This window comes from Mesoplodon densirostris, chromosome 4, assembly GCF_025265405.1.
Source record: "Mesoplodon densirostris isolate mMesDen1 chromosome 4, mMesDen1 primary haplotype, whole genome shotgun sequence".
NCBI lineage: Eukaryota > Metazoa > Chordata > Mammalia > Artiodactyla > Ziphiidae > Mesoplodon > Mesoplodon densirostris.
In genome coordinates, this window is record NC_082664.1 from 28551345 (window position 1) to 28578973 (window position 27629).

Here is a 27629-nt window from a genome sequence, read left to right on the forward strand (position 1 = left end):
TGAATCAGACATCTGCCCCATGAGAAACCAGAGGATTAACACATGCTCCTGTAGGTGTGACCACTCTGATAGGAAGGACTGGGGAGGGGCAGTGGGAAAACCATTTGCTTTATGTTCTATTTTCAGTACAACTGGTACAATCCATTTGACTGCATTGATTGCGGTTCAGTTCTCTGGGGGCCAAATCAGTTTAACCAGCTGTTTGGCTAGATCGGTCCCCCAATTGGGTCCAAGTAAATAAGCACCTTGTTGTGTCCCCAGCCCCCATGAGAACACCTCTGAAAGGTCAGGAAACTGCCTCCAGCTAGAGGAAGCTCTGGAAATGAGGTTTAGTCTCTTGAAGATCAAAGGTCTCCCCCCTCCATCCAGATAACCCTCCAGCCCTGACTTCAGAGCCCTGCTTCTTCCTTCTCCGGAAACAGTCCTGGGTAACTTCCCACCACTGGGTACTTCTCAACCATTGTCTTGCCTGTTCACCTCCCCTTCTATCAGGAGAAAGAAATCAAGGCAAGAGTTTTTTTTTTAATCTCGGCAACAGCAGCTGTTTGCTCAAGGATCTGGCAACCACAAACCACAGTTTGGATAAGATTTTTCAGTTCTTTATTCAATGAGCAACCGTCTGTGCTTACTAGTAAAATGCAAAGTGTAGAAATGGCCTACCTCCAGGATCTCCGCAAAGAACCAGGCCCTCATCTGCTACAAACACAAGAGTTTGGAGCTGAGCACATTACAATTTGAAACTTAAAGTCTGGCCGAGATGGTTCTTTTCCTGTTCTCAACCACAGCTTCAAGGCTTCTCACCTTTCCAGGAACACCAAGTTCTCCGTCCAAGAGATCCTGTGAGCTTTGAAAAGCCATCGGGCAGCCCTTCCTCAGCTTGGACCCCGGGGAGGGAATGACACAGTGAGAATAGCTGGATGAGATACATGATTATAAAACTGTTTGACTCTGGAGTTGAGGCCAGCAGGAAGGAATGAAACCTTTAATGTGTGAGGTGGAACTTTCAGATATTAGGAAGACAGCTGGTTAACTTTTAAAGACAAATGACTCACTGAAAATGAAAACCCTACTATGCTCTTTCTGAATTTATCACAGCCCATGTGATATCACTCAAAAGAGAAAAAAGGATATAAATGAACCAAATACCTCAATGATTAAATATACATACATAGAATATTAATAATAATTCTCTGGGGCTGGTGGTTGGGATTAACAGGTACAAGGCTAAGTTAATGGTCATTCTTTTCTTTATGCTTTTTTGTATTTTCTAGATTTTTTCCATAATGAGCGTATCTTATATACATTTTAAAAAAGCATTTTAAAATGTGGGCCCTGGGCATTCCCAGGTGGATGTATGAGAGTATTAGTGTTTGTGGGTCAGTCCTATTTTGTTTTCTTGTGTTCCAGAAATTTAGGGTATGGAGTTAGATAAGCTTAGGCTGGAATCCAGCCTCTGCCACTTACTGTCTAATCTTGAACAATTCCCTTATCTCCGCGTAAGTCACTGTTTCCTCTTGGTTAAGTGAGACTGATGCTGGTACCGCCCCTATAGGGCCATTGAGGAGTCAGTGAGATCAGGCACACTCAGCACAGGGCCTGTGACATCATAAGCGCTCACCAGGGCTTCATCAAGGGGATCAGCAGGCGGCCCATTCATTCTAATGAGGTCATACTGGGGAACTGGTTAATTACAACTAACCTTTACTGAACAGCTAACAAAGTACACAGGACCAGCTAGCACTGAATCGGCAGCAACTACTCAGGCTAAAACATTTGAAGACCATTGGAAGCCTGGCTTCCAGTTTCTATAGATATATTTTATAGATTACATGGGACCCAGAATGCTGCTCTAGGGCCATATTCACAAGGTCCTCACCCAAGTCAGCAGGACCTCCCTGCCTCCCCAACCCCCATGAGCCTATTAATGACCTTACCGATGATGACAAGGATGAAAAGCAGAGTGGCCACACCTGCTATTATGTAGAACATGATGCTGATGTGGTAGGCAAGCTTGTCCTGGTCTTTGATGTTGGGTATCAAGACAGGAGGGACCAAGAACCCAATGGCAACTCCAAGCTATAGAAGACAGAGACAATCAATCGTTGTATCAATGGCCCAGAGGTGACAGCACACATTTAAGAGCCTCCTAATTAGAAACATAATCCCCAACTTCCAGTCCTTCTTAAACCTCAAACAGGGATTGTTTCCCCCCTCAAGACATCAGAGAGACCTTTCTTTTGATTGACAGCTCAACTCATACACCCTTGACCACCCTCACTATCACAGATTGTGAAAACGATTATAGTTGGGGTTCTCAATGCTGACTGGCTTTTCTCTAGCTACAAACTAATGAAGAATGGTTCCTATGCTCCCATCTCTATGGTGGAGTAAAACAATGCTGGTTTTGCTTTTTGTGCCATTTAAATTCTTGATTTCACTGTATCTGTTAACCCGGAGCTGAGAGACCAGCTGAGGGAAAAATTCTACACCCTACAACCCCAAGAACTTGCATTCAGTGAGAGACAGAAGCCTAGCGTCGTTACCACATTTACAAACACAGAAGCTTAAGTTCATTGTGTAAGTTAACTTTGTAATTTATAAAGCATCTGTGGTGTGAAGTCACACAACTGCATAAATTTATACACACATGGGCACATGCAAAGTGGCTATAAATACACATACAAACACAACCCAACAAACTGAAACATCTTATATCTGCATTGCAGCTCAAACTCCAGTGACCTGACAGATAACATGCCTTGGGTGTTTCTGAGGACAGAAATGCCTTGATTCAGGAGGGACTAGCTGTGATAAAACTCCCCAAACCCTTCTGCCACACGAAATACCAAGGTGGAAATATGAAAATAGTGTGAGAACACACAAAATAACCAGGTCCAAATTGTAAGAGTGAGAGAAGTTGAGTAAGTCTTTTGTGTTAAGGTCCCACTTTTCCTTTATTGAACTTGAAAACAACTGCAGGTAGAGAAGCAATTTGCTTTCAGGCCAACACCATTCATCGGCTGCCAATGTGCTGATCATCCTTATTGGTTTTCCAGCCTGTCAATTACAGCCACTCAGGGTGGTCACTAGTGATTCTCAGCTCTGAAATATTCTCAAAAGTCATCATCAATAGGCTCAGTGCAGGGTTGTTCCAATGTACACTGTATACAATCAACAAATCAAACTGATCTTTAAAGCATCTACTATTTGAGGAGATTGGTTCAAGATGGCCGAGTAGAAGGACGTGTGCTCCTTCCCTCTTGCGACAGCACAGGAATCACAATTAACTGCTGAACAATCATCAACAGGAAGACAATGGAACTCATGAAAAAAGATACCCCACATCCAAAGACAAAGGAGAAGTTACAGTGAGACGGTAGGAGGGGCACAATCACAATAAAATTAAATCCCATAACCGCTGGGTGGGTGACTCAAAAACTGGAGAACAATTATACCACAGAAGTCCACCCACTGGAGTGAAGGTTCTGAGCCCCAGGTCAGGCTTCCCAACATGGTGGTCCAGCAACGGGAGGAGGATTTCCGGAATCAGACTTTAAAGGCTAGCGGGATTTGATTGCAGGACTTCGACAGGACTGGCGGAAACAGAGACTCCACTCTTGGAGGGTACACACTAAGTCGTGTGCGCATAAGGACCCAGGGGAAAGAAGCAGTGACCCCATAGGAGACTGAACCAGACCTACCTGCTAGTGTTGGAGAGTCTCCTGCAGAGGCGGGGGACAGCTGTGGCTCACCACAGGGACAAGGACACTGGCAACAGACGTTCTGGGAAGTACCTCTTGGCATGAGCCATCCTGGGGTCCCTCATTCACCCCACCAAAAAGCCTGGAGGCTCCAGTGCTGGGTTGTCTCAGGCAAAACAACCAACAGGGAGGGAACTCAGCCCCACTCATCAGCAGACAAGTGGATTAAACTATTACTGAGCCCTGCCCACCAGAGCAACACCCAGCTCTAAGCACCACCAGTCCCTCCCATCAGGAAGCATGCACAAGCCTCTTACATAGCCTCATCCACCAGAGGGCAGACAGCAGAAGCAAGAAAAACTACAATCCTGCAGCCTGTAGAATAAAACGCACATTCACAGAAAGATACACAAAATAAAAAGGCAGAGGACTATGTACCAGATGAAGGAACAAGGTAAAGCCCCAGAAAAACAACGAAATGAAGTGGAGATAGGCAACCTTCCAGAAAAAAGAATTCAAAATAATGATAGTGAAGATGATCCAGGACCTCGGAAAAAGAATGGAGGCAAAGATCAAGAAGATGCAAGAAATGTTTCACAAACACCTAGAGGAATTAAAGAACAAACACCTAGAAGAATTAAAGAACAAACAAACAGAGATGATAATACTATAACTGAAATGAAAAATACACTAGAAGGAATCCATAGCAGAATAATTAAGGCAGAAGAACAGATAAGTGACCTGGAAGACAGAATGGTGGAATTCAATACCACAGACCAGAATTTTTAAAAAAGAGTGAAAAGAAATGAAGACAGCCTAAGAGACCTCTGGGACAACATTAAACACACTAACATTCGCATTAGAGAGGTACCAGAAGGAGAAGTGAGAGAGAAAGGAACCGAGAAAATATGTGAAGAGATTATAGTCGAAAACTTCCCTAACATGGGAAAGGAAATAGCCATCCAAGTCCAGGAAGCGCAGAGAGTCCCAGGCCAGATAAACTCGAGGAACACGCTGAAACACATAGTAATCAAACTGAAAAAAATTAAAGACAAAGAAAAATTATTAAAAGCAACAAGGGAAAAATGACAAATAATATACAAGGGAACTCCCATAAGGTTAACAGCGGATTTCTCAGCAGAAACTCTACAACCCAGAAGGGAGTGGCACCATATATATAAAGCAATGAAACGGAAGACCTACAAACAAGAATACTCTACCTGGCAAGGATCTCATTCAGATTTGATGGAGAAATCAAAAGCTTTATAGACAAGCAAAAGCTAAGAGAATTCAGCACCACCAAACCAGCTCTACAACAAATGCTAAAGGAACTTCTCTAACTGGGAAACACAAGAGAAGAAAGGGACCTACAAAAACAAACTCAAAACAATTAAGAAAAACGTAACAGGAAAAAACATATCGATAATTACCTTAAATGTGAATGGATTAGATGCTCCAACCAAAAGACACAGATTCACTGAATGGATACAAAAACAAGACCCATATATATGCTGTCTACAGGAGACACACTTCCAACCTAGGGACACATACAGAGAAAGTGAGGGGATGGAAAAAGATATTCCATGAAAATGGAAATCAAAAGAAAGCTGGAGTAGCAATACTCAAATCAGATAAAATAGACTTTAAGTTAAAGAATGTTACAAGAGACAAGGAAGGACACTACACAATGATCAAGGGATCAATCCAAGAAGAAGATATAACAATTATAAATATATATGCACCCAGCATAGGAGCACCTCAATACATAAGACAAATGCTAACAGCTATAAAAGAGGAAATCGACAGTAACACAATAATAGTGGGGGGCTTTAACACCTCACTTACACCAACGGACAGAGAATCCAGACAGAAAATTAATAAGGAAACACAAGCTTTAAATGACACAATAGACCAGATAGATTTAATTGATATTTATAGAGCATTCCATCCCAAAACAGCAGATTGCACTTTCTTCTCAAGTGCACATGGAACATTCTCCAGGATAGATCACATCTTGGGTCACAAATCAAGCCTCGGTAAATTTAAGAAAATTGAAATCATATCAAGCATCTTTTCTGAACAAAACGCTATGAGATTAGAAAACAATTGCAGGGAAAAAAGCATAAAAAACACAAACACATGGAGGCTAAATAATATGTTACTAAATAACCAAGAGATCACTGAAGAAATCAAAGAGGAAATCAAAACTACCTAGAGACAAATTACAATGAAAACACAACGATTCAAAACCTATGGGATGCAGCAAAACCAGTTCTAAGAGGGAGGTTTAGGGGGCCTCCCTGGTGGCGCAGTAGTTGGGAGTCCGCCTGCCGATGCAGGGGATACGGGTTCGTGCCCCGGTCTGGGAGGATCCCATATGCCGCGGAGCGGCTGGGCCCGTGAGCCATGGCCGCTGAGCCTGCGCGTCCGGAGCCTGTGCTCCGCAACGGGAGAGGCCACAACGGTGAGAGGCCCGCGTACAGCAAAAAAAAAAAAAGAGGGAGGTTTATAACAATACAAGGCTACCTCAGGAAATAAGAAAAATCTCAAATAAACAATCTAACCTTACAATTAAAGGAACTAGAGAAAGAAGAACAAACAAAACCCAAAGTTAGTAGAAGGAAAGAAATCATGAAGATCAGAGCAGAAATAAATGGAATAGAGACAAAGAAAACAATAGCAAAGATCAATAAAACTAAAAGCTGGTTCTTTGAGAAGATAAACAAAATTCATAAACCTTTAGCCAGACTCATCAACAAAATGAGGGAGAGGACTCAAATCAATAAAATTAGAAATGAAAAAGGAGAAGTTACAACAGACACCGCAGAAATACAAAGCATCCTAAGAAACTAGTATAAGCAACTCTATGGCAATAAAATGGACAACCTGGAAGAAATGGACAAATTCTTAGAAAAGCACAAGCTTCTGAGACTGAACCAGGAAGAAATAGAAAATATGAACAGACCAATCACAAGCACTGAAATTGAAACTGTGATTAAAAATCTTCCAACAAACAAAAGCCCAGGACCAGATGGCTTCACAGGCGCATTCTATCAAACATTTAGAGAAGAGCTAACACCTATCCTTCTCAAACTCTTCCAAAATATAGGAGAGGGAGGAACACTCCCAAACTCATTCTATGAGGCCACCATCACCCTGACACCAAAACCAGACAAAGATGTCACAAAGAAAGAAAACTACAGGCCAATATCACTAATGAACATAGATGCAAAAATCCTCAACAAAATACTAGCAACAGAATCCAACAGCACATTAAAAGGATCATTCACCAAGATCAACTGGGGTTTATCCCAGGAATGCAAGGATTCTTCAATATATGCAAATCAATCAATGTGATAAACCATATTAACAAATGGAAGGAGAAAAACCATATAATCATCTCAATAGATGTAAGAAAGCTTTTGACAAAATTCAACACCCATTTATGATAAAAACCCTCCAGAAAGCAGGCATAGAGGGAACTTACCTCAACATAATAAAGGCCATATATGACAAACCCACGGCCAACATCGCTCTCAATGGTGAAAAACTGAAACCATTTCCTCTAAGATCAGGAACAAGACAAGGTTGTCCACTCTCACCACTATTATTCAACATAGTTTTGGAAGTTTTAGCCACAGCAATCAGAGAAGAAAAAGAAATTAAAGGAATCCAAGTCGGAAAAGAAGTAAAGGGGTCACTGTTTGTAGATGACATGATACTATACATAGAGAATCCTAAAGATGCCACCAGAAAACTACTAGAGCTAATTAATGAATTTGGTAAAGTAGCAGGATACAAAATTAATGCGCAAAAATCTCTTGTATTCCTATACACTAATGATGAAAAATCTGGAAGAGAAATTAAGGAAACACTCCCATTCACCACTGCAACAAAAAGAATAAAATACTTAGGATTAAACCTTCCTAAGGAGACAAAAGACCTGTATGCAGAAAACTATAAGACACTGATGAAAGAAATTAAATATGATACAAACAGATGGAGAAATGTACCATGTTATTAGATTGGAAGAATCAACATTGTGAAAATGACTATACTACTCAAAGCAATCTACAGATTCAGTGCAATCCCTATCAAACTACCAATGGCATTTTTCACCCAACTGGAACAAAATATTTCACAATTTGTATGGAAATACAAAGGACCCCAAATAGCCAAAGCAATCCTAAGAAAGAAAAACGGAGCTGGAGGAATCAGGCTCCTGGACTTCAGACTATACTACAAAGCTACAGTAATCAAGACAGTATGGTACTGGCACAAAAACAGAAATATAGATCAATGGAACAGGATAGAAAGCCCAGAGATAAACCCACACACATATAGTCACCTTATTTTTGATAAAGGAGGCAAGAATATACAATGGAGAAAAGACAGCCTCTTCAGTAAGTGGTGCTGGGAAAACTGGACAGCTACATGTAAAAGAATGAAATTAGAACAATCCCTAATACCATACACAAAATAAACTCAAAATGGATTACAGACCTAAATGTAAAGCCAGCCACTATAAAACTCTTAGAGGAGAACAGGCAGAACACTCTATGACATAAATCACAGCAAGATCCTTTTTGACCCACCTCCTAGAGTAAGGGAAATAAAACCAAAAATAAACAAATGGGACCTAATGAAACTTAAAAGCTTTTGCACAGGGCTTCCCTGGTGGTGCAGTGGTTGAGAGTCCGCCTGCCAATGCAGGGGACGCAGGCTCGTGCCCTGGTCTGGGAAGATCCCACATGCCACGGAGCAGCTGGGCCCATGAGCCATGGCCGCTGAGCCTGTGTGTCTGGAGCCTGTGCTCTGCAACAGAAGAGACCACAGCAGTGAGAGGCCTGCATACCACAAAAAGAAAAAAAAAGTTTTTGCACAGCAAAGGAAACCATAAACAAGACAAAAAGACAACCCTCAGAATGGGAGAAAATATTTGCAAATGAAGCAACTGACAAAGGATTAATCTCCAAAATTTACAAGCAGCTCATGCAGCTCAATATCAAAAAAACAAACAACCCAATCCAAAAATGGGCAGAAGACCTAAATAGACATTTCTCCAAAGAAGATATACAGACTGTCAACAAACACGTGAAAGGATGCTCAGCATCACTAATCATTAGAGAAATGCAAATCAAAACTACAATGAGCTATCAACTCACACCAGTCAGAATGGCCATCATCAAAAAATCTACAAACATCAGTGCTGGAGAGGGTGTGGAGAAAAGGGAACCCTCTTGCACTGTTGGTGGGAATGTAAATTGATACAGCCACTATGTAGAACAGTATGGAAGTTTCTTAAAAAGCTAAAAATAGAACTACCATATGACCCAGCAATCCCTCTACTGGGCATATACCCTGAGCAAACCATAATTCAAAAAGAGTCATGTACCACTATGTTCATTGAAGCTCTATTTACAATAGCCAGGAGATGGAAGGAACCTAAGTGTCCATTGATAGATGAATGGATAAATAAGATGTGGCACATATATACAATGGAATATTACTCAGCCATAAAAAGAAACGAAATTGAGTTGTTTGCAGTGAGGTGGATGGACGTAGAGTCTGTCATGCAGGGTGGGGTAAGTCAGAAAGAGAAAAACAAATACCATATGCTAAAACATATATATGGAACCTAAGGAAAAAAAAGGTTCTGAAGAACCTAGGGGCAAGACAGGAATAAAGACACAGATGTAGAGGATGGACTTGAGGACACGGGGAGGGGGAAAGGTGGGCTGTGACGAAGTAAGAGAGTGGCATGGACATATATACACTACCAAATGTAAAATAGATAGCTAGTGGGAAACAGCCACATAGCACAGGGAGATCAGCTTGGTGCTTTATGACCACCTAGAAGAGTGGGATAGGGAGGATGGGAGGGAGACACAAGAGGGAGGAGATACGGGGATATATGTATATGTATAGCTGATGCACTTTGTTATAAAGCATAAACTAACACACCACTGTAAAGCAATTATACTCCAATAAAGCTTAAAAAAAAATCTTCCAACAAACGAAAGCCCAGGACCAGATGGCTTCACAGGTGAATTCTATCAAAGACTTAGAGAAGAGCTAACACCCATCCTTCTCAAATTCTTCCAAAAAATTGCAGAGGAAGGAACACTCCCAAACTCATTCTACAAGGCCACCATCACCCTGATACCAAAACCAGACAAAGACACTAAAAAAAAAAGAAGATTACACAACAATATCACTGATGAATACAGACGCAAAAATCCTCAACAAAATACTACCAAACAGAATCCAGCAACACATTAAAAGGATCACACACCATGATCAAGTGGGAGTTATCCCAGGGATGCAAGGATTCTTCAATCAAATCAAATCAATCATTGTGATACAACATATTAACAAACTGAAGAATAAACACCACAAACTGAAGAATAAACACCTAAGGAGACAAAAGACCTGTATGCAGGAAACTATAAGACACTGATGAAAGAAATTAAAGATGATACAAACAGATGGAGAGATATACTATGTTCTTGGATTGGAAGAATCAATATTGTGAAAATGACTATACTACCCAAAGCAATCTACAGATTCAATGCAATCCCTATCAAATTACCAATGGCATTTTTTACAGAACTAGAACAAAAAATCTTAAAATTTATATGAAGACACAAAAGACCCCAAATAGACAAAGCAATCTTGAGGGAAAAAAAAAAGGATCTGGAGGAATCAGACTCCCTGACTTCAGGCTATACTACAAAGCTACAGTAATCAAGACAATATGCTACTGGCACAAAACAGAAATACAGATCAATAGAACAGGATAGAAAGCCCAGAGATAAACCCACACACCTATGGTCAACTAATCTATGACAAAGGAGGCAAGGATATACAATGGAGGAAAGACAGTCTCTTCAATAAGTGGTGCTGCAAAAACTGGACAGCTACATGTAAAAAAATGATATTAGAACACTCTCTAACACCATACACAAAAATAAACTCAAAATGTATTAAAGACCTAAATGTAAGACCAAACACTATAAAACTCTTAGGGGGGGCTTCCCTGGTGGCACAGTGGTTGAGAGTCTGCCTGCCGATATGGGGGACACGGGTTCGTGCCCCGGTCCGGGAAGATCCCACATGCCGCGGAGCAGCTAGGCCTGTGAGCCATGGTTGCTGAGCCTGCACGTCTGGAGCCTGTGATCCACAACAGGAGAGGCCACAACAGTGAGAGGCCGACGTACCACCACCAAAAAAAAAAAACTCTTAGGGGAAAACACAGGAAGAACACTCTTTGACATGAATCAACAGCAAGATCTTTTTTTTGTTTTTAATTGTTTTCCTTGTTTCTATTTCATTTATTTCTGCTCTGATCTTTATGATTTCTTTCCTTCTACTAACTTTGGGTTTTGTTTTTCTCCTTTCTCTAGTTCCTTTAGATGTAAGGTTAGATTGTTTGAGATTTTTCTTTTCTTTTTTTAAAAAATTATTTATTTTTGGTTGCATTGGGTCTGCTGCTGTGCACAGGCTTTATCTAGTTGCAGCGAGCGAGGGCTACTCTTCATTGCAGTGCACGGGCTTCTCATTGCGGTGGCTTCTCTTGTTGTGGAGTATGGGCTCTAGGTGAGCAGGCTTCAGTAGTTGTGGCACACAAGCTCAGTAGTTGTGGCTCGCAGACTCTAGAGCACAAGCTCAGTAGTTGTGGCGCACGGGCTTAGTTGCTCCACGGCATGTGGGATCTTCCTGGACCAGGGCTTCAACCTGTGTCCCCTGCATTGGCAGGCAGGTCCTTAACCACTGCGCGACCAGGGAAGATTTTTCTTGTTTCTTGAGGTAGGCTTGTATTGCTATAAACTTCCCTCTTAGAACTGCTTTTGCTGCATCCCATAGGTTTTGAATCATCGTGTTTTCATTGTAATTTGTCTCTAGGTAGTTTTGATTTCCTCTTTGATTTCTTCAGTGATCTCTTGGTTATTTAGTAACATATTATTTAGCCTCCATGTGTTTGTGTTTTTATGCTTTTTTCCCTGCAATTGTTTTCTGATCTCATAGCGTTTTGTTCAGAAAAGATGCTTGATATGATTTCAATTTTCTTAAATTTACCGAGGCTTGATTTGTGACCCAAGATGTGATCTATCCTGGAGAATGTTCCATGTGCACTTGAGAAGAAAGTGTAATCTGCTGTTTTGGGATGGAATGCTCTATAAATATCAATTAAATCTATCTGGTCTATTGTGTCATTTAAAGCTTGTGTTTCCTTATTAATTTTCTGTCTGGATTCTCTGTCCGTTGGTGTAAGTGAGGTGTTAAAGCCCCCCACTATTATTGTGTTACTGTCGATTTCCTCTTTTATAGCTGTTAGCATTTGTCTTATGTATTGAGGTGCTCCTATGCTGGGTGCATATATATTTATAATTGTTATATCTTCTTCTTGGATTGATCCCTTGATCATTGTGTAGTGTCCTTCCTTGTCTCTTGTAACATTCTTTAACTTAAAGTCTATTTTATCTGATTTGAGTATTGCTACTCCAGCTTTCTTTTGATTTCCATTTTCATGGAATATCTTTTTCCATCCCCTCACTTTCTCTGTATGTGTCCCTAGGTTGGAAGTGTGTCTCCTGTAGACAGCATATATATGGGTCTTGTTTTTGTATCCATTCAGTGAATCTGTGTCTTTTGGTTGGAGCATCTAATCCATTCACATTTAAGGTAATTATCGATATGTTTTTTCCTGTTACATTTTTCTTAATTGTTTTGAGTTTGTTTTTGTAGGTCCCTTTCTTCTCTTGTGTTTCCCAGTTAGAGAAGTTCCTTTAGCATTTGTTGTAGAGCTGGTTTGGTGGTGCTGAATTCTCTTAGCTTTTGCTTGTCTATAAAGCTTTTGATTTCTCCATCAAATCTGAATGAGATCCTTGACAGGTAGAGTACTCTTGGTTGTAGGTTCTTCCCTCTCATTACTTCAGATATATCGACGCCATCCCACAGTGACTTTTCTCCCAGAGGAAATCGGCTTTGGCAGTACTTTCATGCCCAGTGTGGAAACCAAAACATAGCGACTGGACTATAAGCTGCTACCTCTTCTGTTTTTTTCAGGGCATATTTTTTCCTACTTATTGAGAGCTGTGTTCAGTGATCGTGCACAGCTCTATACCCAGCTCCTAGTTCCTGAGTCTGTCCCTTAGCAGGAACTCAGTCATGTTGGCTGGCTGGACAGACGGACAGATGGAAGTTGGTGGAAGGTTTTGTCTACACAAAGCTGGCAGAAACACACAGGTCTGCCCACTAGGGACCACATTCTTTCTACAAACCACATTGTACTCTCAGTGGTAAGGGCAGAAAATGGGTACACGGGGGACTGGGAAGAGGGCAGAATGGTCGACTAGTTTTTGAGCATCTACTAGGCACTGGGTATCTAATAGAGTTTATCTTTTTCATTCAGCCCATGAACTTTTGCAACAAAGACAAAAATGAGAAAAACTGGGGGTGGGCACCCAGCCAGCCTAGGGGCACACAGGCAGGTAGCAGAAGAGCTGGGCTCCTAAACCAGTTCTGTCTGACTCCAGGCCCCAGCTCACCTCCTGCCTACCAGGAAAATGTTGCTGGTGTGACACTAGTCAACACAGAAGCCTGTATTTTCACTCCTTTGAGTTCTGTCTCGCATTTGATAGAACACCACCAGGGTAAAACCCAGAGACCCGCAGCCCAAGTCAGGACAAGAATAATTTAAAGAGTTGACGGAATGCTGCTCCCAAGGGTGGGATCCGTACCTCTCCCACACTCACAAAAAACCAAAGACCCAGACTGTGAATGTAAAGGATTAAAAATCACCGCTAACTGGTTTTGACTTACTTTATGCCCCAGCATTTGTTCTGTAGTTTTATACTCCTCAACAAAATACAGTCAGGGGCAAAATACACAATACACAGACAGTCTCCGCTCTTCAGAGCCTATGAGCCTATGAGCCTAATCACAATGGTTCACTTCACCCCAAAAGAAGATGTTTTACCAAAATGGGGTGAATAAAGGATGGAGAGGCAGACTGGGATACTCAGTTTTTGTTTTCGATTTGATTTTTGCCCTTTCTGCAAACTCAAGGGTGATATCTAAACACTGTTGCAATAGCAGTGGTCACGAGCACTTCCAGAGCAAATGTCACAGTTAAAAACATGCCTGTGCAGCCTGAGGGCTTCGGGTGACAGGAAGAAGCCATACTCTGTGTCATGCATCACTTGTCATTCCAGCTCATGCACTTGGCAGAGCCAAAATAAACCCAGAAACCACTAGGCTGCAACTGGGGTAAGATGCCCACACTTGACCCACAACACAACACAACACGTGTTATGTTGGCTCTGAGATCCACAGAACTACTGTCCCCATCACCATCCATGTGGGGCACCCCTGCAAAGCCCCAGGTCACAACTGAACCCAGGCACAATCAGAATCCAGGCACAAAGCTGCCCTCCCAGTGCTGCCTGGTCATGAACATGCCCAGACCATCAAAGGAAGACCCTGGGGCTTTCACAAAAGGCAGGGAGCTCTGTGTCAACACCATGGTGAGGGCTTAGTCCACTGGAACGAGGACAGACCACTGGTCCCCATCTGAACCCTCTTCCAGGGTCCCAGGCACCTCATCCTCCAGACCCAGGTATTGGCCAGGAGGATCCTGCTCCTCTTGGTAGGAGGCAACCACATCAGCAAGCAGGTTCTCACCCGCCCAACCTCATTCCTCCTCGGTCCATTCCTGCCCCAGGCATACCTGCTGATCAGAGAAAGACGGGCCCACTCTCAGCCCCATGGCTGGGTCCCCATTGCCTCATTCCTTCCCCCTGGGCACAGTCACCCAATCAGGGTGGCATGTCTCTTGGATTTCAGGGCTCCCAACAGCTGGCTTTCTGGCGTCAAGGGTCAAAAATGTCCCCTTACTGGGTCAGCAGCTTTCCCTGCAGCAAAGCTCCTGGGCTTGAAGGCTTGCTTCAAACTTGGTCTCCTTATGACCTAATCGGAGGGTCACCATGCTCAAGGAGCTCACACCCATGTGGCTCATTTTAACAGCGAACATTGTTCATTTTGAAGTGAACCCCTCCCCCTTCCTCCTTTCCACCCCAACATCCCTCAGACACGTCATCACCCTACACAGTGGTTAAGGCCTAGGGCTCCAAGTTCAGAAAGGTGTGTGTTCACATACCAGCTCCGCCAGTTAGGAGATGTCTGGCATTGGCAAGTTAATTCCCCTCTCTGTGCCTATTTCCTAGTCACAAAGGAAGGTACTGCCTAGTTCACACCCTCTAGCTCAGGGGGTTGCTCTGACGCCTAGGGAGCCCATTGGAACGGACTACTCTGCAGAATGCTTTACACCAGGAGGGCTCACTCCTCTTCTGCAAGCCTGGCTCTCCCACCCCGCACACTCTCCCCAAGCAACGGCGACAGGCAGGGGAGGAGAGGCCACTGGGACAAACGAGACGTGCTTGGTTGACCTATGGCAGCCCCACAGACACCTCCCCTGGCTCTCCTCCTCATCCTTCTCTGCTCCTTCTCTCTGCCCTTTCTCACCTCTCAGCCCCCTGGCCTCTGCCCTCTCACATCCACGCTGTCCCGGCCCTCCCCCGCCAGCCTTGGACGTCCACATTGCATCGGCTCCCCGCCCCCTTTCAGATGATGTGACCTCTCCCCCACCAGCCTGCACAGCGTGTTCAGGGGCACCTTCCTCGGCACTGCTCTGACCACGCGGTTCTGCTCAAGGACCCTCAAGGAGCCAGCCCTCTCCCAGGGAGGACCACAACCACACCTCTCAGCCTGCTGTTCTTAGCTTTCTTCACATCCAGTCCCACCTCCATCTGCTTCCCTGGATGTCCCCGGACTGGATGATTCACAAGTCCAACCTTTCATCGACTGGTCTCAACCTTTATCCCAGCAGATTCATTGCTTGCAAAGGTCTCCCTCCTTGAGTCTTTTAGAGCCCATCTCACCCTCAGTTCCTTCACTGAGTTTTCCTTGGTCATGCTAGTGAGGCTTGATCTCCTTGCCCTAACTCCTCTAATCCTTTGGTTTTCAATCTTATTTGTGACACTAGTCTGGTGCCTGGTAAACACAACAGGAGTTTACTCGATAGATGGGTACCGAATGAATGGGCTGCAGTTAACTGGCATGTCAGGAAAACATCACTTCCCTTCCATATTAGCCATGAGCCCAGACCTGGGGAAAGATGTGGTTGGAAATTTAAATCTAGACAAGACTCTCAGAGAAAGTATGCTATTTAAAAAACCATCATTGGTGGGCTTCCCTGGTGGCGCAGTGGTTGAGAGTCCGCCTGCCGATGCAGGGCACACGGGTTCGTGCCCCGGTCCGGGAAGATCCCACATACCGTGGAGTGGCTGGGCCCGTGAGCCATGGCCGCTGAGCCTGCACGTCCGGAGCCTGTGCTCCGCAACGGGAGAGTCCACAACAGTGAGAGGTCCGCGTACCAGAAAAAAAAAAAAAATCATTGGGGGTTGTTTTAAAATCAGCACCACGTGAAAGCTAAATTTGGGTTCAATCTAGATTTCCACACACCAGGTTTGCTCAAAGCTGATCAACCCCTATGAGCAACATTAAGCACACAGCAGGATGCCACCCTCACGAGGGTGTTTTTACGAGATGGGTGACCACATACAGGTGTGTATCTATACATGTCTATATACACTAGCAAGGATCTTAATGATCTAAAGATTAATCAGATGCTAAGTGTCACAGAGTACAACAGTTGAGGAAAACTTAGCTACATAGACAAATGTATGAAAATGTTACTACATAAAGGGTCATTTAAGTCCATGCAGAATTTATGGGCACTGAAATGTGCTACAATTATAGTATGTCTAATTTCCATCCCATACAAAACGCACCCACCCTCTCCTGGGGCTGTGTGTCTGGACACTGGTATCTCAGGCATGGCCATTGGGGCCACCTGCAGGAAGGCCACCACTACAACCTGTCTCCCAGGACCACGTCCACGTGGGAATTATACACAGCGCTCGGAAGTGACTTCAACACTCACGGCCCATCCCTACACCCTGCTGTGCACATTTAAACACCACAAAGTGGTGCTGCTAGGCAAGTCTGCACACTCACTACATAGTTCTGCTCTTACTAATACCTCTCTCTCCTCTTGGCCAGTGCCAAGTAAACTTAGACGTGTGTTTACACCTCAGTGAAAACACTACACCTCAGTGACTGAAGAATAACTAATTTGGGTAAAATGATGCACAAACCAAGGTTCCAGGATCCCCAACGTGGGTCTCTGTTAGAGTGAAGGCACATGGCAGGAAAGCCAACTTTGGATGTGGGGGAGGCTCAGAGGGCGGTCCTGGGACTGAGTCTTGGATGCCCCAGAAAGAAGCAAGGAGAGCGAGGTGGCTGCTGGGCACTGAGACACTGAACTTGAACAACAGTTTAATCATGAGGACAAGCTCCCAGCCACCCAGGACCACCAGGCAGCATCTAGGAACACACCACAGTCATCAATCACGTGCACGTAAAGCCTGCTCACATGACTGTATTTTTGAAATTCCCAAACCCAACCCCTTGGCTTCTTCTAAAAAGGCCAACTGAGGATTAAGGAGGCAGCAGACCTTCAGGACCAAAAACAATCCCACTGACTTGGGGGCGAATCGCCCATGAAAGAGGTTTATGGGTTTAAAAGGCTATAGGCTTAGGTCCCTAAGAACTTGGGAAGCAGGGTCACAGCTGGTTGACTCTAGACTTTCTTAGAGTCCCTCCCCAATCACAGGGTTTGTCTTCAAATCTGTGATTGTGCTGGTGGCTTATAGAACCTCAGCACTCTTGGATTTCCTCAGTCCTTTGGGGAAAAGAGGTTAGGGAAAGGCAAGAAGAGCACTAGTGAAATCAGGACAGCCTGTAATCACTGCTTCCCAGGGAAGGTAAGAAGAGTGATCATGGCTGATCCACTGTGCTCGCTACGCCACAGTTACTGGCCTAGGCTCTATTAAGCGCTATACATATACACACACTCTTTTAATCCCTATTTTTAAATGGAGAAAACTAGCCTTTAAGTAGCTTGCCCAGGGTCATAGAATGGCAAGTGTTCTATGCTGGGCTTCAAGTTCAGGTCATGGGTACTACAGTTTGGACCATTAACCATTTGGCTGAATGCTCAGGTCTTGGCTGTTATTCAAACTAGAAGGAAGGAAACTAATACATAATGAGCACCTACTGTGTGCTAGGCAGTTGTTAAATGATTTTTCACGTTATTTCATTTCATCCCTTCCAACAACTCCCTAAAGTTGTCAGGATTATCTCTGGTTTGGTTTTACAGATAAGAAAACTGTAACTTGCCCAAGTTCACCCAGCTTCTAATGGCAGAACTGAGATTCAAGCCCATGGCAATCTGACTCCAAACCCCTTGATGAAACAGGTGAATTTCACGGAAGTAAATGCCTCAGAGACCTGACAATATCTCCAATCTTACACACTCGATTCTATCATTCAAGTGTCCCCCGTTTCTCTAGCTATTGGAGGAAGTGACCATGAGAGGTGTCTCCGGCTATAGTCTGTTTTGTTGACCACTTAGTTACACCCTATGGGGTTTCTTGTTCTTATGCAATGCTGACTTCTGGTTGTTTTCCATGTAGGGTGTTTGTTGTCTCCCCAGCTAGATTTTAGCACCGTGAGGACAGGGACATTGACTCACATTTCCTTGTGTGACCCCCTCCCCCCGCGCCCAGTACAATGCTAAGAACAGAGACGGGGATCAGGAAATATCTTCTGAATAAAGAGAAGCCTTTTAGAAGTGTGCAGCTCAAAAGTAACTCAAGTATTTCCAGTTTCTTCCACAGCAAAGAAGTTGGGCACAGTAGCAATTTGCTGCTTTCAGTCATCAACTCAAGAGGCTCCTGGTGCACACATGCCTCCTTTTAAGGGTAGGTGCTCCTCCTGGACTTGTCCTTGTGACAACATCTGCAAAGGCTCAGTCCTGGTCTAGGTGAGACCATATGCCAAGGCTCCTCCGCTCCCCTTTCCCCGAGCGCCCACCTCACTGCCGGCTTCTCCACCCAAAGGTCCCTCTCACTACAGAGCTGACCGTCAATGACCATCCTAGAACTTCCCCAGTGACTCAGCCGGGGAAGAGGAGAGATGAGGGGCATCTTTCCAATCACCAGGCCAGCAAAGAGGCAGATGCAGACCATACTTTCTCCAACTTTTGGAGAAAGTGAAACGCTCCAGGCAGATGCTTTGGCACTTCCACCAACTCCCAACCAGATGCCAGCTCGCAGCAGCCAAGAGATGAACCCAAATATCTTGTGTGGCGTCGCTGCGCTCAACATTACCACTCCCTGCCTGGTGACAGATGGTGAAATAGCCCAAACCAGAAGAACTGTTTCCTTTGTCTGATATGTCACGAGCTGTCATTCCTAAAAGTAATTCATGTGACAAAACATGTTTCTAATCCTCCCAAGTTTTCTTCTGAGTCTGGTTGGGCTTTCTTGGTGACAGCAGTCTCCTTCCAACTTTCAGAGGAGAAACTGGGACCAGGGGCTTTACTCATAGGCAGGCCCTGGAAGAGGGATTTCTTAAAGGGCTGCCACAAGCCAGATCCCCTTCAGGGTGCACATCCAGAAACAGGCAGGGCTCTAAGTAGATTTTTCCAAAGAGCCAACTTCATAAGGCAACTACCCCTACCTCATCAGCCCAGAGAGATCTGCAAAGAAAAAGAAATCTAAACCTTGCACGAGGAAAACTATTCACCACCCATACCTACCACCACCCCAAGAAAGCAATGCCATCAGCTCCCGCCCTGGGATTTAGGGAGTTAATCAGGACCCACATACATGAGGTCATCTCCCCTCCTACTTGGCCTGACATTTCCGCCACTAGTCACTCCATAAGTAATGCTTTACAGTCTAATCCCTCTTCTCAAGTGTGAACTCAGGAACTTTTCTATTCACTACTGTATCCTCAGAGCTCAGAACGCGGGTTGGCACAGAGTAGATATTCAATACATATTTGTTCAAACAATAAATAAAGGCTGTGGTGCCCTGTCTCAAAGAAACCATAGCTCCCAAGAACTGACATAAAGGTCAGAGTGCTTGGCCCTATAAATGGAGAGTATAGCCCTTAATCTGAGGTTGTACCTCATGAGATAGACAGCCAAGGGGATGAGAGCCTTCATTCACTGACTCTCGTTTGTCACATTACCTGCTGTCAACTGGGGAGACACCTGGAGGCTGGCCAGAGTGGATGCAATCCAGGACAAGCAGAATTCAAAGAGAAACAAAGACTGGAGGGCCAGGGGCCTGTGTGGTTTGCTTGCAAGCGACAGAGATCTGGCCCACAGTGGGGGCACCCTCGTAAAGGACTTGGATTTTTGTGGAGTAGCATGAGAATACAGGGCCAGCATTCTTGGGCAAATAATGGGATCCCCTCTTCCCTAAGGAGAGATAGAAGAATTCCAGAGAGAGAAAAGTCAATTATCACAGTCACAAGGACTGTCTGAGCCTCACCAGTCCCCACTTGTTACCATGGGTCGGCGCCACTTGCTAAATGTAAGGGGCCTGGGAGAAAATGTGGTAACATCAGGACACCAGGCCCTTAGGAGAAGACTTCTTACTCCCGGACCCATCTCCTGATGGTAGGGACTAAGTCAGTTCTGTGCTCTGCTACCACTGCCGTTTCCTACACTGCAGAAAGGAGCCATCCAAGGCACACAGAGATTAAAAAGCTGCTTTGTGCCTATTTCTGGCAAAAGGCCCTTCTTGGCATCAAAAGGAATTAGAATGGTCCACAGGATCTTAGGAGCTGTATCATGGCTGAAGTCAAAAGGACCAACTCAGCAGAGATGCTCCAGAAACCACGAGCTCTGGGAGAGGTTCCTACAGCCAGAATGACCAGAACTTTTTCTGAAATGAAGAGCTGACTCTAAAGCCAAGAATGGTGAGCACTGTAAACCGAGGGTATGGCCCCCTAATCCAAGGTGGCACTTTACCAGATGGACAGGACATGATTTATGTACAGGAAGCCCTTTTACTCTCTGAGTGTCATGAGGCAAGTCCAGAGTCCTTTTTTCTTTTTTTTGAAGGGCACGTAAAAGCCCACATTTGCACAAAATTTCAGTTTTCAAGGCACCTGCACATCCAGCATATAAACTGAGCCTCAAAACCATCCAGTGAGGTGAAGAGCCAGATGCCCACAGCACAGGAGAGGCACAGAGCCTGGGAGGGGACCGTCCTTTTCTCCATTTTGTAACTGAGCTGGCTCAACCTGCTGAAGTCACAGAGTAGATCAGCAGTGAGGTAACATCGGGACTTCTGATGGTCCCATTCGCAGCCCTGCTCTCTTCCCACAGAGCTTTGCTGAGCCACGACAAGGCACCAAGCAGCCACGTAGCCCAAGAAGACGTGGTCTGAGACCCAAGATGAACCAGGGTCTGATGGGGTCCTTTGCAATGGGGTTTGTTATGTAACTGAGAAATGCATCTGGGTCATCATAAAATGGCTAACAGTTACTCTATACCTCTTACCAGAGTTCTTTCTGGACAGTGAGTCAGAGGCAGTGCAATGAGTGGAGAGAACATCAATGTCTCTGGGAGTCTCTCAACAAACTTACACTGGTGATCTGGGCCCTGCAGACACAACTTCCTACCCCCCCACAGTAGCCTTGAGAGAACCAAACATTCCCAAGGAGGACTCTCCTTGCTCCACAAATAAAGCAAACCATTGTCAAGATGCCTGTCCCAAGGCCAGAGGCCGAGAATGTCTCTTGGTGGCCCGGTCTTCCCAGGGCTCACCCCCTCAAGTCAGCCAGCCCCAAAGAGGGAGGAGCTCTACCACCTGCAGCTCTTCCTGAGGACCTGCTTCCAAGGCCGTAGAGTTGTGGAAGCAGGTGGAGGGGATTTTCTCAGGAGGCCCATTTACACATAAAAGGTGAAAAAGATTAGTAAGAGGGTTGGGTCAAGCTGCACTCTTCCCCCACCCACCACCCCCATCCTCCCGAGGCCACAGTTGACATGATATTCGATGGCAATCACAGAACATGCTCTGGAATCTTCCTTCAGCAGTGAGAAGACCATTCCCCAAAGCGTAAAACCAGAACACCAGTCGTCTATCTTTCCATTCACATGTTCTCAGTCCCCACCACGTGCCAGGCATGTGGCCTCTTCCGGCCTGTGTTCTATGAGCAAGGTCTTTAGGGGAGTGACCTATTTCTAGAAGGGTGGTGATGTCAGCCCCAACCTAACTCATCAGCAGAGACTGGACAGGCAAGTCTGCTTAAGTTCCTGACCTATGGTGTCAGGGAGGAGGATGTGTCAGCAAATATTCCCGGGACAGCAGCTGGGATGAAAGAAAGGCCCAGAATCCAGAGATTCTGGAGTCTGGCGGGGAGGGAGAAGATGGATGTGCATTCAGGGAATGTCTGCAGGGACTCATCTGGTTCAGGAACTTTCACAACCCCTTTGACTTGAGTGGCCACCCTGTGAGGCTGGCTTCCTTATTACAGATAGGTAAGCTGATGCCGAAAGAGAGCAGGTGTCTAGCCAGAGGCCCCAAATACAGGGGTCAGCAGAGCGGGGTCAGGGTCCCATGGCTCCCACACCAGGAGTTCTCCAACTTCAGGGCGCATCACAATCCCTGGCAGATAATCAAAACCACAGATTCCCGAGCTCCACCCTAGAGAGGCTAATTCCTTGGATCTGCCCCAGTGCCCAGGAATCTGCATTTCTAACAAACAGCCCAGGTGGTGCTGGTGGTTCGTGGAGCACACTTAGAAACAATTGACCTCCCCTGCCCCAAGGACAGAAGTGAAGAGCTAATTCTTAGCTGCTGGCTTCCCTCGGCATCCCAGGCAGGGACAGATGGTAGGACCTGTGTGTGCTCCTGCCTAGCTCCTCGGTAGAGAAGCAACCGGCCTCTGAGTTCATCGAGTGGCTCCACAAACATGTCCAGCCCCAAACAGGAAGCCCAGGACAAAGGTCTGAGGAGGCGAGGATTGCTCAAAGGGCAGCCACCACCCCAAACAAACAGCCCATTGCGACGGACCCTGCTTTAATGCCATGACTCATGGAGGCTCACTTCCTATACTTCTGAGTTGATGGGCACAGCAAATGGCCCTGAACGCAGACAGCTGCTTCCAGAGCCAGCATGGGAGAACCAGCCATGCCAACACCGCAACATGGAGCAGAAATCAGGAACTTCCAGGGGAGAGGAAAAGGAAAAGAAAACAAAAAATAAGAAAAATAACCTCCAACCTTGCTCCAGCTCCTGTGCCCCCTCCCTTCTGGAGCCAGCAGGGTTGTCTAGTCAAAAGGGATCTCCTGGAACTGAAAAGGGCTTGTGTTCACCTCCTCTCTAGAGAAAGAATCGGATGGGAGCCAAAGCAAACACCACTCCACTCGTGGTTGCAAGGCACACTGTCTAATCCCGAGAACTTGGTAAGCAAGTGAAAGCCAGCCCTACCTCCCATCCCCCTCCTGCAAACACACATGGTGCTGGTGCTCTCTGCCCTTACACTGGGGCAAGACCTCATCTTGAACTGTGTGGAGCTCAGAGGCCAAGCTACAGTTTTTGCAAAGCCTAAAAAAGGAGAGATGCCTGGAATAAGGTGGGGAGGCAGAAGAGCCAGGATGGGCTGCCAGAACCTGCAGGATACCTCCGAGCTCTGAATGACTCAGCAAAGACAAAGGCCTCCGTCCTGAAGAACAGAGAGAAAGGAGATGCTCCCTTGGGTTGTTTGGGATGGTGCTAGATAGAAGTCAGGAGACAGAGAAGAAAGAAGAGGAGACACCCGCTTTCACCTTAGCCCTATCGTTCTTCGTCTTCCCTGATGGGGATCTAACCAATTCGCATGGGGCTGTTTGATGTTGGGGGTTGGGGGAGGTGAAGGCAAGGGAAGGACATCCTGTTAACAGCATTGTTGGATAAAGATCAAGAATCAGGCAGTGGAAAACAGCTGTGTCCACCTGATAAGCCTGGGCACCCCACTTCCTTCAGTAGAGTCTTAGGTTTGTAAGACTAAGTAAGGTCTGATGTGCGGGGATGGGAACTGGCCCAGTACCTATGTCATCCCTAAGACCCCACAATCTTCACCACAGACAACCGGTCTCATCAACCACATACTGGGAAGATAACACCATCTCTTGGCACCAGCACAGCTTTTAGTTTGAGTAGCTCTCAAGAGGAACAAGAAGTCCCCATCAAGATACTGCCTGGAAACTTCCAGAAAGGCCCACCTTCCCCTATTCACCCAACTCCTGGTCTCTTCGCTTGTTGAGAATCGGCTCATAACCATCACCTCCTCAGGGAAGCGGTCCCGCTGGCTCCCTGCTACACTCACTCTGGGGTGTGTCCTCCCTCCCACACGCTGTGACCCCCGAGTGTCCTGTGCACATGTACCCTTAAGCCTGCCACACGGTGGTACTGGGAGCATTTAAGTGTTGGCCTCTCCTTCTAGATCAGTGGCCAGTGACCTCTATTGATGATATAGTAGTGACAGCATCTGTTCTTCGTTTAGCAGACAAACTCTGCTGGCTACGTGCCCTCCACTTACCGCCTCATTTACTCCTCACCTCCACTATTGCAGGAGCCAATAGTATCTCCATCTTACAAAAGAAGAAGAAGCCAAACGTTAGAAAAGTTACGGGTCTTGTCCAAGGGTACAGCAGAGCGAAAGATGCGTTCTCAACCACCCTGGGTCCAGCAGAGGTCAACACACCCCGTAAGGACTGAATAGCTTTTTCCACTGAAGGAGTAAGATTGAGCCACGTCAGGAAGAAAATCCAGGCATGAGAGTCCCTTCCTGCAACCACCTGAGCTCTCAGCTGACTGAGTGGTCACCTCAGTTCCTTTCAGGAAAGGAATACCTGTTTATTAATTTGTCCATCCATTTTTAAGCGCCTGTTATGCCCAGAGCCTTGACATATGGGAGAGATGTATTAGTCAAGGTTCCAGTCCTTTGACAAGTTTCCCATTTAGCAGGAAGAGGAGGTGGAGGAAGAGGGGAAGAGGACAGGAGAAAAGTTGTGGAAGAGGGGGAAACACAAACCCTAGAAAACAAAAGGCCAGGATCCACAGAAACTCAGCAAGCACACAGAAGGGCAAGGACCGCTTTCCTCCAGCACAGAGACTGAGGAGATGACGGCAGGGGTGAGCAGTTACCCAGGTACCCAGCCAGAGGGAACACCTCCCAAGCAGTGTATCTTTTTGTTTTCGGTGCCAGTGGTAAATATACATACAGCATAACATTTACTATTTTAATCATTTTTAGCTGTACACTTCAGTGGCATTAAGAACATTCACATCGTCGTGCAACCACCACCTCCATCCATCTCCAGAATTTTTCTCATCCTCCCAAACTGAAACTCTGTACCCCTTAAACACTAACTCCTCATTCCCTCCTCCCCCAGCCCCCCAACCACCATTATACATTTTGTCTCTATGAATTTGATTACTCGAGATTATCTGTGGTATAATAAAAATATATTTGGTCTTCATTTCTGGTTCCTGGCACAGAGCTCTAAACCCTGGGCATTTCCTGAGTGACAGGACTGTCCTTTGTTATACATAAGGATCCTGTTTCCATCACACCTGAGTTTAGGTTATGAGGTGACATAGAGTGGGACCCCTCTAGAGCCTCAGGATGGGGGTGGTTTCCAGAAGACCAAGTGATTAAAGTTTGGGAACTTTCAGCCCCACCCTCTGCCCACCGCTGAGAAGCAAAAGGGAACTGGAAATTGAGCTCTAGAAAAACTCTTGAACAAGGAAATTCGGTGAGCTTACAGGCTGGTGAACCCATCACACCAAAGTGCTGGGAGGGTGGCCCACAGAGGCTCTGGCATCTCCTCCATTTGGCTGTTCCTGACTTGCAGACTTTAAAATAAACCAGGAAAAACAGTGCTTACCTGAGTTCCCTGAGCCATTCTAGCAAATTACAGAACCTGAGTAGGGCTCGTGGGAACCCCCAACTTACAGCTAGTCAGTCAGAAGTCTGGGTGGCCCCCAGGACTTGCAAATGGAGACAGTCTTACGGGACTGAGCTCTTAACTTGTGGGGTCTGCACTAACTCATTAGTGTCAGAGTTGAACTGAATTGAACTGTAGGACAGCCAGTTGGTGTTAGAGAATTGAAGAATTGATTGGTGTCAGAAAAAAAGACAGCTCAATACCTCACATAGGTAGAATCACAGAGTATCTGTTTTTTGTGACTACCTTATGTCACTCAGCATAACGTCTTCAAGGTTCACCCATGTGTAGCACGTGTCAGAATTTCCTTTCAAGAATGAATAATATTCTATCATATGTATATTTCATATTTTAATAATCATCCATAGATGGTTGGGATCCTTCCACCTTTCAGCTATTGTGAAGAATGATGCTATAAACATGGGTGTACAAATAGCTGTTCAAGTTCCTGCTCTCAATTCTCTTGGGTAACTACCCAGAAGTAGAAACGCTAACTCATATAGTAATTCTATTTTTAATTTTTTGAGGAAATGCCATACTGTCTTCCATGTGACTGCACCATTTTACGTTCCCATCGGCAATGCACCAGGGTTCCAATTTCTCCACATTCTTGCCGACATTTCTTACTTTTTTCTTTTTCTTTTTTTCTTATTGATAACTGTCTTAAGAGGTATGAAGTGGTACCTCATTGTAGTTTTGATTTGCATTTCCCTAATGTTGAGCTTCTTTTCATGTGCCTATTGACCGTCTATGTATCTTTTTGGGGGGAGAAATGTCTATTCAAGTCCTTGGCTCATGTTTCAATTGGGTTGTGTTTTTGTTGTTGTTCAGCTGCAGGAATTCTTTATATAGTCTGGCTATTAACCCCATATCAGATATATGATTTGCAAATATTTTCTCCCATTCCATGGACGGCCTTTTCACTCTATTGATAGTGTCCTCTGATGCACCAAAGCTTTTAATTTAGATGTAGTCCAATTATTTGCTGTTGTTGTTGCTGACGCTTTTAGTATCACATCCAAGAAATCACTGCCATCACTGCCAAATCCATTATCATGAAGCTTTTTCCTTATGTTTTCTTCCAAGAGTTTTGTAGGTTTTCCCAATACCATCTGTTGAAGAGACTGGTGATAATTATGTGTCCATGTAAGTTCATCAATTGTAACCAACGCACCACTCTGGTGGGGGTGTTGAAAATGGGGGAGACTACACCAGGAGGGGGTGTGGGGAGTATGTAAGAAATCTCTTTACCTTCCTCTTAATTTTGCTGTGAACCTAAAACTGCTCTAAAAAATAAAGTGTATTTTTTTTTTAAAAGGCTGTCCTTTTCCTCTTGAATGGTCTGACACCCTCGTTAAAAACCATTTGACCATATATATGTGAGGGTTTATTTCTGGACTCTCTATTCCTTTGGTTTCTCTGTTTGTCTTTATGCTGATACCACACTATCATGATTACTGTAGCTTTGTTATTAGTTTTGATATCAAGAAGTGTCAGACCTCCAACTTTGTGATTCTTTTCCAAAATTGTTTTGGCTATTCAGCATCCCTTAAACTTCCACATGAATTTTAGGATGCATTTTTCTTCATCTGTGAAAAACATCGTCAGGATTTTGATAGTGATTGCACTGAATTTATAGACTGCTTTGTGTAGTACTGACATCTTAGCAATATTAGATCTTCCAATCCGAACACACATGTTTTACCATTTATTTGTGACTTCTTTAATTTCTTTCAGTAACATTTTATAGTTTTCAGCATACAAGTCTTTCACCTCCTTGGTTAAACTGATTCCCAAGTATTTTTTTGGATGCTACTGTAAATGGAATTGTTTCCTTAATTTCCTTTGTGGATTTTTCGTTGTTAGTGTATAAAAACACAGTTGGTTTAAAACGTTGCAAATTTGGTCTGCTTTGCATCCTCAGGCTTGCAGAAAGGAACTGGGTAGTGGGAGGCACGGCAATTGGGTGGGGTCAGGGCAAGGGTGAGCAAAATGGCCATGAAACTTTC

At 44.9% G+C, this 27629-nt stretch overlaps 1 protein-coding gene across 1 annotated transcript in view; it reads right to left on the reverse strand.

Moving 5' to 3' along the window:
- The window catches only part of FLVCR2 (FLVCR choline and putative heme transporter 2), a 64672-nt gene that overhangs the window by 29888 nt on the left and 7155 nt on the right, over positions 1 to 27629 (reverse strand). The window contains exon 2 of the mRNA XM_060096038.1: positions 1935 to 2076. Coding sequence (XP_059952021.1) covers positions 1935 to 2076 — 142 coding nt within the window. The remainder of the gene's footprint in view (positions 1 to 1934; positions 2077 to 27629) is intronic.